The following is a 13,287-nucleotide window of genomic DNA, read 5'->3' on the forward strand; positions in this document are numbered from 1 at the left end:
TGAATCAGTTTATCAAAAGTAAAGATAATGAACAACTGTAAGACAACAACTTCGCCTGCTTCTCACCATGATGGGATTGACCAACGAACCCCAGAGACTTTTCTGGCAGCATCTGCCAGAAAAGCCCAGTCGCATCGGCATCGGCATTGTACACGTCCCGAGGCTGATACCTTTCCAAGATGTCTTTCAATTTGCCATCCTTCCAGTGGTGCACCACTGCCGAATCCACGCTGCCTGATTCGCCGCACTTCTTGACCTTGCGATTCCCCACCTCACTTTGAATCTGTCTATCCAGTGCATCGGCAAGGTCTCGGCATCATCATGCCCGAGGTCCGCAGCGAATTTACGTGCCTTCAGCAGCAACATTTCACCGTCCAACCGAATATTTGGCAGAGCCGACATTTGCCGAAACCAGATGATGAGCACGTCTTCGACATCTTCAAAGGACACACATTTCACGCGTTTCACACTTACACCGGCCTCGCGATCTTCTCCACTTGTCCAAACATCGTGCCCTTATTCTGCAAGATATCGTTCAATGTCTGCTGTTTGATGTCCAACTTCTCAGCTATGGCTGTTTTCTTCATCAGTGGGTTTGCCTCGCAAAACTGGATAATGCTGTATTTTTCTTGGTAGGTTTTAGTTGTAAGCTTACGCTTAGTCGCCATTGTCCTGCCTGCAGTGCGATCAATGTGTGTATGCAGTTATAAATAGCCTATCACTGGCGGTGTAAACCAATGAGCGAGCATCACGATTCCATGAAATCGGGATTCTCACGAGGCAATAGTTCCATGTGACGAGTTTGGAGTGGTAATTTACTTGAGTTTCCATTACGTGGGAATGGACAACATCTGACGACTTTGACGAAGTGACGACTTGGAGAAGACGACTTACAGAGGGATGACCCTTTATTCATAGGGACTTAACATGAGATACATTCGGGACTTTTTGACGCTGCCGACTTCGGTGAAGTGACGAGTTACACGCTGCCGACTTACGCCTAGTCTACTGTATGTGTGTGTGTGTGTATATATATATATATATATATATATATATATATATATATATATATATATATATATATATATATATATATATATATATATATATATATATATATATATATATATACATATGAAGACCACAAGGGGAAAACCAGAGATATCACTTTTTATAAATTTCAGGGTTATTGCATCTGCCAATAGTTGGCAACATAAGGTTTCCTCTCACAATATTACTTTAACAAATAACCAGGGGTGTCACATAATTTATACGGTATAAAGTTGAGCCATGCAATGAAAAAACAAGTGTTGTCAAAGCTGAACAAGTAGAAACTCAGAGTTGTCAGTACTTTACTCCTGGTTATCTCCATTTCATTCATGTTAACTGTTCCACCGTAATATTCAGAGTTGAGAAACTAAAAAATGAAAGGTTGTAAAACTTTCACAGCATAAACTCTGAGCACTACAATGGCCTATTTGGTTATATCATGGGCTCCGTAGTTGGTGCATATCGTGGTTCAAGCCTGGTCAAACCTTTATTGTGACTTTCATGGAACCCACGCCGTGGCTTCATGGTTTACGCGTCTGAGTACCCATCCTCATTCGATGTACCCACCATCCAATCAACCTGCTTCGGTATATGAGGGAGTCACATGAGGTGACTTCGGCTATCGCGGGGGTGGTTTTTCCTTGGTTTCCTCCCGGTTTTCCATCATATTAAGTAGTACGGAGTAAGAAATGGAGAATCCGTCGTCATATAAGCGAAATACCCTTGAGTATGGCGTTGAACACCAATCAAATAAAAAAAACAATGACCGTTTAATGTTGAAAAAAATAATCTGTGATCACCAAAGTCATGTAATGTATGCTCATAACCAACAAGCATGAATTTGCTACACATCCTGGGTTAAAATTGCATGGCAATTATTAAATAAGGGAATAACCAGTGATGTCAGTTTGCAACATTGATTCGTTCTTTGCTCTTAAATTAAATAACACAGAAGCTTGGCAAATGCTACATGCTTAATTTGATCGGCCAATGATCACTCTTCCTTTTCCTGGAAAAGAAATCTATATGACAGTTATTAAACAGTCCACCAACGTCTTGAAACTTTGTTTTTCAGTTTCTTCAAAATTGACTTATCCTGACATCTCTCGTTGTCCCTTTGTGGTCTTTATATATATATATCCTACTCTCTCCTTTTCTCCTGCCCTAATAATGGTGTACCCAAACCTTGGTAAGTTGCTTCATATTAACATGTTACAATTGACTACATATGTGAACAAAAGTGTAAACAGAGTGGATGGAAAGCTATTTCATAATGGCTATATATTTGCTCTTGCAAATACTGACAACTTTGTTTGTTGTTGTTTGTGATTAAATAATTGTTTGCACACATTGAACAATGGTAGAAATCCGTCTTGCTCAGATTACCTTTTCTACATTCTCTTGACTTGACTTGACTTGATGAGCTTATGCAATACACTGAAGGATGTAGGCCTCCTTCAACATGGACCATTCTCTTCTATTCAATGCAATTTGAGGTAATTGTATTCTGTTAAGTAACTTCTCTCCAATAAATCCCTAGTAAAATTGAAATGCCTACATTACCTTTCAGCAACCAGAAAACTTGCAGCTTTGCTTTCCTTTCCAAAATTTCATAGAATCTGATATGGGTTGTGGTTTGGAGGAGGCCCTTCATCATGCTCTCACACATCCATGCTTTCTTCCCAGATCTTGGACCTCTGTCATTGCATGGATCACGTAAGTCACACATTCATTGTTATTAAACTGTTGAGTATATTGTCATGTCTGTGAGCCCCCAGGGATAATGAAGCACATTCACATAGATTAAAGCTAGTTATGTATTAGTATTCTGTTTCGCTCTTAAGTAAATACAGTATCGTATTCATGTGGATAGATATGCATTGCGAATGTTAGTTAGCTTTAGTAGATGTTTCTTCCTTTCTACATCCTGGACTCGAACCATTTCACGCTCAACACAATACACACATCAGGCCATTTTCGCATCATTCCTTCTCACTCTCGCAGATAATTTCACGTGGTGAGCTTGTCAGCCCACTCAAACGACAACACCATGGCTTCCCCTCGACAGGAAACCATCAATAACCAGAGTTGACAGGTACACTCCAAGTTCCCGCTCCTCCCCTACCGTGGAGACTCTGTCCCACCAATCAGGCTCCGTTTCTGGGCAGAAGATCAGTATCTGGCCAATCACTGACAGTGAGGGTCAGTCTGTCCTCATGGGCTCTGCACCAATGAGGGTCCCAGAGCTGCGAGGAAGAGTTGGGAGGGGGGGGTGGAAGGAATGAAGGAGGAAGTGGAGAGAAGGAATCGGCATTCACTTTTGGACATGAATTGGCACTCTTGGGACTTTTGAACTTGAGAACTTGGTGCTTGACTTGACCCAGGGTTTCTCTGTTCTTTGCACTATTCTCATCTTTCACCAAACCCATACCTTCACTCCTCCCCTCCTGAGCCCATTGAAACACAGTCATCTTCCTTTTTCTCTCCTCTTTCTTTTCTTTTTCCAATTTGCTCACTTGGCTTCATGACACTCTCTTTTTTACGCACTCTTTGTTCTTTTTGCGCCTTTCTTTCTATTTGCCTCACCACACACACATCTCTGCACCAAGCCCTGTGCACCTTCGCCTCAGCCAAGTTTCTCATTGCTCTGCCTGGCCACATTGGAGCTGTCCATCTCACCTCGCCTCACGCAGCCATTTCCTGTCAAAGCTACACAATCCATCGTGCCAGCCAGTGACCATCGGGAATGTGTACAGAGCGGGGAGAGGAATCTTGGAGGGGGCATGAGGGCAATGATATACAGACCATCAGGCCAAATCATTGGGCATTAGCAATCCAGCCACATTGTTGCAAGGTGTATCGGGGCACTGAAATGACCCCCACAATTTCTTTTTCCCCACTTCTTCTTCTCACCCCTCCCTCATCTCTCACTTCTTTGACTGTATTTTTGGCACCAAATAAGTTATGGTACAAAGTAATTGATGAAGGTCCTGAGGGTAGGTTTGTCATGTTGAGGTAACCTATGAAAACGTACACATGCTTGTAATATTTGCATTTATTGCTTGTGTTGTCTTTGCTTTTGTTTTCCTGCCATTTCTGGTTTGAATCGCTATTGAAATAGTCGGATCAATTTATGACAAACAACCACCAAACCCACAACAAATTGCAACAAAAGGTTTTTCAGTGGTTTTCATTCCTATTGGATATACTGATCCACAGAAAAAAAAAAAGTCTACCAAAATCTGACATCCGGAAATGGGTTAAAACAGTAATTTTCAAGATGGCCGCCACCAGGCTTTGAAATAACTAAAACAGCTATAACTTCTTCAATAATTGTGATGAAAACATAATTGTTGGTTCTGGTCCATGGTTTTAAATGGATCAGCAATCCACTGGTGTCAATAAAATTTAGATCTGATCAGTATTTAACATGAAATCCAAGATGGCGGCAAAATTCAAGAGTGCAAAAATCAATAAATTTTCCATCTGAACCAAAATCACTGAACACCTGGTGCCACTGAAACATTTATTTGTGAACATTACATAATGGCAGTTTAGGTTACAATTTCAGTCCTCATCACTGTCCTCCAGTTCCTCAGTGGCTTGATTTAGTGGATTGTCACAAAACGTCACTTGGCATGATCCACATGCAGATGTACACGGAAGCCCATTCTTTCTGCAGCTGCAACGGGGTGTGTCACAAGCTGTGGTGCAGTTGCAGTGTATCATCTTCAGAAGAGTGTCCGGTGCAGCATTCATGGCAGTCATGATAGGTACAAATCGATTGTCTTCAAGTCCCCATCCCCAGTCCAGATGATTGAGGTCACCCTCCATCCCCATCCAAACCATGACCTGGTAGTACACTCGGAGACAATGAAACTTGGTGGCAGATTCCGTTGGGGGAAGACGTTCAGGTGTAACGAAAGACTTAGCGGCAGCGACCTTCTTTGTGAATATCTTGTAACGCATGGCTGCCAGAGAACTTGTGCTCTCCCCATCAAATATAACGGCCATCGCTTGGCTGCCAAGTTTCTTTATTTCAGCGTGGCTGACGCCTCTCGAAGTGAATGTATCTGCACACAACTGGAGGCCTTCATCATCTTCCACGAGTTTCTGAAAGACTGATTTTTTTTTTCCTAATGCCATACACACGAGATGTTGAATCACATCCTGTGAAGGCGTGCAGGAATGATAGTTGAGTGCACAACTTATTCCCAATAAGATGCTTCATCCGATTGATGTCATATACTTTCAGATTGCTTCTTGACTGGTTGTCTGAGCTGAAATATAGTGGTTTTCCACCTGGTATACAGTAATGGAGCAAAAGCATCAACAAATCTGTGTCCTCTCCGATTAGTGTGGTGGAATGCAGAATTGTGCTGTTTACGGCTGTCTTGGCAATGTCCACATCAGCGTCCCCTTCTGCCTGAATAACTGTGCAGCCCACTTTCTTCAGGTGATCAGCTGTTGCTTGTTACTGCCGACACAGAGGAATTCATCTATCTTTCCGTCAAATTCAGTTTCTCCGGTTAAGTTCACAGTCGGATAGCTGTTGGCTTGTCCCCATCTCTGCTGAGTGTTGTCCTTTATCGAAGGGCCTGCACTATAGCCATCAAAGACAACAGTTGCTGTCTCATAGTGTTTTGTTGTGAAGTTCGCATATGCTCTGGCTATTTTGCCATATGTATCTCCCTTCTTCCACTTGAGCTTGTGCAGCAAGGATCCACCATCAAGAACATACCTTTCAGTTTTAAGGTGTGCTGAAGGTGTGGTGTCAGGTACTCCTTCACATGCCAGTGCCTTGGTACAGTGGTCATTGACGGCTTGAGCGAGTTGAGGTTTGTCGGCCTTCCTCAAGATCTTGTTGTCCTCAAAGAGGGATGGAGGGTATGGACTGAGCTCAAAACTCATCACGTCCTCAAGTGACAAATCACTTATGTGGGATACCACCAGGAATCGCTGGAATAGCACACTGGAGTCGATGGTTCTGTGAGGACTAACCTGGAGAGCATTATAATTTCCCAGTGTCTTTGCTTTCTCTGTCCTCTTGATGGAGAAGGAAAACACAGGTTGTCCAATCATTCTCTCGTTGATTTTGTTCCCAACAGCTTCATATTCATGCACGTTGATGTCTTCGCTTGCCACGATACCCTTTATGATATTTCTCAATGTCGGATCAGAGGAGAAAGGTGAAAATGCGTTCAGCTTTGTGCTTATCTTCGAGAGGTCGAATGGGATGTCTTTAAATTCTGGCACCAGTTGCTTCTTTATGCTGTTCGCTTGTTGCGTATGTGAGATCATTGAAGTCCTGCTTGGTGATGTTGACCTCAGATGTTATGGTGGCTGACATTGTCCACAATGCTAGGTGTTCGTCTGTCATCTTCCTGCCATGAGTCAAGCCACCGGTGCTCTTTAGTGATCTCATGAGTGTTTGTTCGATGACTAGATCACAGCTGAGGCCTGCCCAAAACTGGTTTTTTGCCAGATCACGTGGAAGCCATTTTGAAATTTCTCATACACATCTGGGTGTTTGCTCTCCAGTTCACTCATTTCTTGTATGGAGAGATAAGCAGACTTCTGGTAGCTGTAGTGTCCAGCTGCTGCAAATATTGGCAAGGCATCAGCAACAGCTTGCAAGTGATCCTTCCAAGACCCAGTGCGATCTGCCTTGATCATTGCCCGAGCAGTATGGAGCATTTTCTGATAACCCAGCCACAGCTTACTCGTTTTGGATTGTGCAGCAAGTTCAGATTTCTTTTTTTCAAGTTCTTCAGTGATCTTCACAATTGCAGCTGATTCTTCAAGACTTTCAAGAGAGATGTCATCCGTTAGGAAGGACGAATACATTTTCTCAATCTCTTCTACTTGGAGCATGAACTCAGGATTTTCCTCCACTACAGAGGCCACAATAATTCGATGTAGACACTTGCTCACCAGTAGATGGCCTCGGAATGCCCTCTGAACAGATTTTCCGGACATCATACGAACTACAGCATTTTCACCGTACACCAGTTCCAGGATGCTTTTGAGTCCTGTTCCCGCCATCATCGTGCCTATTGCTCCAAGCAGATACATTCACTTTGAGAGGCGTCAGCCACGCTGAAATAAAGAAACTTTGCAGCCAAGCGATGGCCGTTATATTTGATGGGGAGAGCACAAGTTCTCTGGCAGCCATGCGTTACAAGATATTCACAAAGAAGGTAGCTGCTGCTAAGTCTTTCGTTACACCTGAACGTCTTCCCCCAACGGAATCTGCCACCAAGTTTCATTGTCTCCGAGTGTACTACCAGGTCATGGTTTGGATGGGGATGGAGGATGACCTCGATCCTCTGGACTGGGGCTGGGGACTTGAAGACAATCGATTTGTACCTTTCATGACTGCCATGAATGCTGCACCAGACACTCTTCTGAAGATGATACACTGCAACTGCACCACAGCTTGTGACACACCCCGTTGCAGCTGCAGAAAGAATGGGCTTCCGTGTACGTCTGCACGTGGATCATGCCAAGTGACGTTTTGTGACAATCCACTAAATCAAGCCTCTGAGGAACTGGAGGACAGTGATGAGGACTGAAATTGTAACCTAAACTGCCATTATGTAATATTCACAAATAAATGTTTCAGTGGCACCAGGTGTTCAGTGATTTTGGTTCAGATGGAAAATTTTATTGATTTTTTGCACTCTTGAATTTTGCTGCCATCTTGGATTTCATGTTAAATACTGATCAGATCTAAATGTTATTGACACCAGTGGATTGCTGATCCATTAAAACCATGGACCAGAACCAACAATTGTGTTTTTATCACAATTATTAAAGAAGTTAAAGCTGTTTTAGTTATTTCCAAGCTGGTGGCGGCCATCTTGAAAATGACTTTTAACCCATTTCCGGATGTCAGATTTTGGTAGACTTTTTTTTCTGTTGATCAGTATATCCAGTAGGAATGAAAACCACTGAAAAACCTTTTGTTGAAATTTGTTGCGGGTTTGGTGGTTGTTTGTCATAAATTGACCCGACTATATATATCGAAAACTGTTAAACAGAAGAAATTGAAACTTCACCACAAGTTACATGACCATTTGATGTAGCGCATATAACATGGATCATGCCTGTGACGTAACCAAGTTTGAATGTAAAATGTATATTATGTTCCATGCATATAATGGTTTATGCATATTCATGTTTTGCTCCATGCATATTCATGTTGTGTTTCATGCATAGTCATGTTTTGTGTCGTGCATATGTATGCTCAGCGCATGTCTTGCCTCATGCATATTTGTTCTCTGCCCATGTGTTGCGTCATTATTTGCTGCAGAGGGTGAGCGGGCGCTTCCCTGTATTGCGGCACGTGTGATTTTTTTTTTTTTTTTTTTTTTTTGTGAAAAAGGCACGGTTTTTACCAATGCATTTGTCATATTTTAAATGAAGAAAGTGATTTAGAACTTTGGAAGTGTTAGCTAAAATGCTTGGAGCATTCTTACTCCATAATCGGGACACGGTCATTCGAGGATAACGCCCATCCTCTCAGAACTTTCACAGTGAATTAAACAAAGCCTAATGCCTATAGACAATGTCACTTCCTCGCATGAGAAATTTGAATGATTGTAATCACTCGCATTCGAAATGTAACGATTTAATTTGAATGATTGTAATGATTGTAATTTGAATGATTGTAATGATTGTAATTTGAATGATTGTAATGATTGTAATCATTGTTGTCAGGTCAGGTTAGATCTGTGACCTGCTACAGGTACCATGTTGACCTGTACGAACCTGTTCCATGGTCGGGTTGTCGGCGACTAAACCGTCTCCCCCAGCAGGTTTTCTGGTGAGGAGGGTGTATGGATATGGATACCCAGCAGGATTAAAAACAAAACCTGTCAAAGGGCGGAGGAGCTCCTTGTGAGCCAACGGCCATCCATATCTATTGCCAACTGTGTCTGCGGATGTCCTCCTGCAGTTGGGTTACTTTTTTATTAGGAGGTTGGTGGCAGGATTTGCACTCCAGCCACCGTAAAACCCTTCATTCCGCAAAACACAAAAACGCAAAAAAATCTGAAAAGCCACTCCGTGGGAGTACCTCCTGTGCAGCTTCCCTTCGCAGGGCAGCTCACCAGATGATGGGATTGGGGCAAAGCCTTCGGGACCCCCAATCTTTGATGATAGGATGGAAACCACGGGCTAACATCCCTGGGTCATATTGCGGGATAGTGTTTCGGAGTGGTGCTGAAGTGTTGTCCACCAGACGGCGATCTCCTTGGGTTAACCTGAGACGGTCCCTTCGGGTGGGTGCCTGGAATGTCCTATCCCTAAGAGAGGATGATCACCTGTCTCTGTTATCATCTGAGCTCAAGCGTTTGGACATCGGGATTGCAGCTCTCTCTGAGGTTCGGAGACCGGATTGCAGCGAAATAATGGTGGGTGGTTACACCTACGATTGGTCTGGTCGCTCTGATGGTTACCATACCCAAGGAGTTGCTGTAGCTGTGTCCAATAAGCTGACCCAATGATAATTGAGGTAACACCGGTCAACGAGCATATTAAGGATTCGTCACTCCTTAGGTGTCATTTCCCTGGTCTCTGTTTATGCTCCGACTGAGGCAAGTGATCTCACCGTGAAGGATGCATTCTACGCCACACTCGAGTCTGTGGTTGATCAGTACCCCAGACGAGATGCACTTGTCTTGGGGGATTTCACTGCATCGACTGGAACTGATCGGGATGGTTATGAGGTGTGCGTTGGTCCCCATGGGTCAGGAACTATGAACCAGAATAGCACTAAGTTCCTTGACTTTGCAAGAAGTCATGGACTTTGGGTGGCTGGTTCATGGTTTCAGCGCCCACAAGCTCATCGCTGGACTTGGTATTCCAACGCTGGCGGTGTGGCAAAGGAGATTGACCATGTCCTCATTGACGGTCATTGGAGGATGATCCAGAACTGCAGGGTCTACCGGAGTGCTCAGTTCCTCAATACTGACCACAGGCTTGTTGTAGCAACTCTAAAGCTGCACCTTAAATCCTGGAGAATGGTACCCTCCCAGCTGAGGCTGGATGTTGGCAAGCTCAGGGATGAGAGAGTAGCTAAGGAGTTTGCAAACAGGCTGAGTGGACACTTGGGGGGTCTGGGTGCTTTGGGGGGTCCTGAAGAGTTGTGGAGCGCCTTCAAGACCACCGTCCTTGATGTTGCCGGTGGATGCCTTGGAGCTCACCGCAGGGCAAAGAAGAATTTTGTCTCTCAAGGGACACTGGATACCATTGACCAGAGTCGCAGGGCCAGGCTGAATGGCAGAGCTGAGCGGCAGAGCTGAGCTGTTCAGGGAGCTGAGGCGTAAAACTGAAAGTGCACTGAGGGTGGACAAGGAGGCCAATGTGCGAGGAATCTGTGAGGGGGTAGAGCATCACCTGTGGACAGGTGATTCTCGTCCCGCTTACAGGGGAATTCGCGCATTGCGTTCATCCAAGCCCATCCCTCAGAGCACTGCAATTAGAGCAGAGAGTGGTAGGCTCTTGACAGAGGAGTCTGAAGTGAAGGCCCGCTGAGCCGGTTACTTTGAGCGGTTGTACCAGGCTGATCCCCCAGCTGTCGAGTTGGACGTCAAGGGTGTTACAATCCCTGTTGCTGACCCTCGAATCAACTGTGGTCCACCTTCACTTGTGGAAACACGGGCTGCGGTGAACCGGTTGAAACGGGGCAAAGCTCCACGGATCTGTGGCATCCATGCTGAACTTCTCAAGGCTGGTGGAAATGCTGCACTCATGTCATTGCATGCAGTTTTGTGCTCTGTCTGGAACACAGGCATCATCCCAACTGATTGGAAGAGGGGCCTTGTTGTTCCTCTCTGGAAAGGGAAGGGTGATCGCCAAGACTGCAACAACTACCGAGGGGGTAACGCTGCTCTCAGTGCCGGGTAAGGTCTTTGCTCGGATAATTCTTGATAGGGTTCGCCACCATCTGCTTGAGTACCAGCATCCAGAGCAGTCAGGCTTTACACCAAAGAGGTCAATGATTGACCGTATCCTTGCCCTTCGTGTCCTCACCGAACGCAGACGAGAGTTTCGGCAGGGGCTGCTTGCAGCCTATGTTGATCTCTGTAAAGCGTTCGATTCAGTGAATCGGGATGTCCCCTGGAGGATTCTTGGTCTTCGTGGGGTGCCACCAAAACTGATCGATCTGATGTCTGAACTCTACTCTGGTACTGAGAGTGCTGTGAAGTGTGGTGGTACCATCTCTGACTTATTTCCAGTTGTTACTGGAGTTCGTCAGGGATGTGTACTTGCCTCCACACTTTTCAGCACTTGTATGGACTGGATTTTAGGGAGGATGTCGGAGAGATCAAGCTGCGGTGCATCGTTTGGGAATGTCAAGATCTCGGACCTTGATTTTGCAGACGATGCAGTCATCTTTGCGGAGACTTTAGATATCCTTTTGGGGGCCCTCGAGGTGCTGAATGAGGAGTCAGAGCCGCTGGGATTACGGGTTTCTTGGGTCAAAACTAAGATCCAGGCTTTCGGTGACATCTTGGATGCTGCTGTTCTGTCTGTGTCTGTTTGTGGTGAGGATGTTGAGGTCGTGGAGAGATTCACTGACCTTGGCAGTGATATTCATGTCTCTGCTGGCTGTGAGTCAGAGGTCAATGGATGTCTGGATCGGGCCTGGGGAGTCATGGATTCACTGGATCATGGGGTGTGGCGCTGCCGGTACCTGTGCGGGAGGACGAAAGTCCGAGTCTTCAGGTCCTTGGTACTGCCAGTCTCGCTCTATGGATGCGAGACTTGGACTCTGACCAAGGATCTGAGATGGAGACTGAATTCCTTTGGTACCAGGTCTCTTCGGAGAATCCTTGGCTATCGCTGGTCGTATTTTGTGTCCAACGAGCGGTTGCTGAGAGAGACTCGGATGAGATTTGTTACCTGCATAGTCCGTGAGCGTCAGTTGTGGCTGTATGGACATGTGGCTCGTTTTTCCACCGCTGATCCTGCTCACCAGATTCTCTCAGCGAGGGAGTCTCGTGAGTGGAGGAGGCCAATGGGCTGACCACGTGCCTCGTGGTTGCAGCAGGTTGACCATCATCTCAAGGAGATGGGGATGGGCCTGGCATCTGCCTGGGGGATGGCCAGACGGAGGCCCCTGGAGTACCGGCGGAAAGTGGACGCAGCGACGCGCTGTTCTGGCACATGCTCCCATACCTGACCTGAATCACTTCAGCCTTTATTGCGCTTGGCTGGTGAACAAAAGTGAAAAAGAAGTACAATTTGGCATTTTATACGATCTCGCGATTTATACTTTCGCAATCTATTCTGGCATTTTCATCAGCCTTGGTAGATATGAAAACGCTCGAGAAGGATAATAAAAACTACTTTGTTAAGGCTTATGAATGTACTCTATGGCAGACTTTTCAAAGTATAACATGTACACATTTGCCTCAGAAGTGTATATAAATGTAGCTACAAATTTACTGTCAGAAGAGTTGGCTCACACCAAGTCTTTCTCAAGACTGTATGGGGTAAGTATTCTATAAATACCATTTCGTTCATTGCTGCTTTCAGTGTGTCATTGTCAATAGCAGTGATGGCTTCAGTGATCCTCATCTGAAGTTCATCTGCACACGTGGGATGGATGAACGCTAACATCTTCATAAAAATATCTGACGAAGGAGAGAATTATGTTATGATACGGGGCATTTCTGCATGGAAAGTCCCTCCTGAATACTCGCTGAGTTGTAATAACAGAGCTTAGTTTAAGATGGAGTGCAACAATTTTAATCCACATTGGCACGTCGTAATGCTCCATCATTCACACATTTAGGGCTTTACCTGTAACACACAAAAATATGTAATTAATGACGCAGGTTTTTGTTTTAAAAAATATTTACATTACAAGCGTGTTACATATGAATGCCATAACCTGAATTACAGGCGATTGTGAAAGCAATCACATAAAATGTATAAACTGAAAAAAGAGATTGGCTTATCCACAAAAAAGATGTACATGGACATGTAGAATACCAATGTTTGAAGGAAGGCCAAATGCTTTGGCACATCCCAAATTGAGTGAACAGTTGTCCACCCACTGCCAAATGTTGTGGAGCAAAGGCTGGCAATGACATTTGTCATGCAAATTCGATGTGTTATGCCCATTGACATGATCATAAACGGCGCATGTGTGCCGTCAAACGTTCAGCACCAGCAGGTCTCTTGAGTCAGCTTTTTCAAAAGCTGCAGTTGTTGTTGTAGCCA

General features: G+C 44.8%; 1 protein-coding gene across 2 annotated transcripts in view; it reads left to right on the plus strand.

The window, feature by feature from the left end:
* LOC147030482 (SMAD family member 4-like) overlaps nt 1–13,287 on the plus strand; it is a 294,415-nt gene that overhangs the window by 182,493 nt on the left and 98,635 nt on the right. For both annotated transcript variants that reach the window (XM_085874609.1, XM_085874608.1), the window contains one exon: nt 2,737–2,766. In XM_085874609.1, the coding sequence (XP_085730735.1) occupies nt 2,737–2,766 (30 nt within the window). The remainder of the gene's footprint in view (nt 1–2,736; nt 2,767–13,287) is intronic.

This window comes from Eptatretus burgeri, chromosome 3, assembly GCF_056783735.1.
Source record: "Eptatretus burgeri isolate ZD-2024b chromosome 3, Ebu_testis_v1, whole genome shotgun sequence".
In the NCBI taxonomy this organism is placed as follows: domain Eukaryota; kingdom Metazoa; phylum Chordata; class Myxini; order Myxiniformes; family Myxinidae; genus Eptatretus; species Eptatretus burgeri.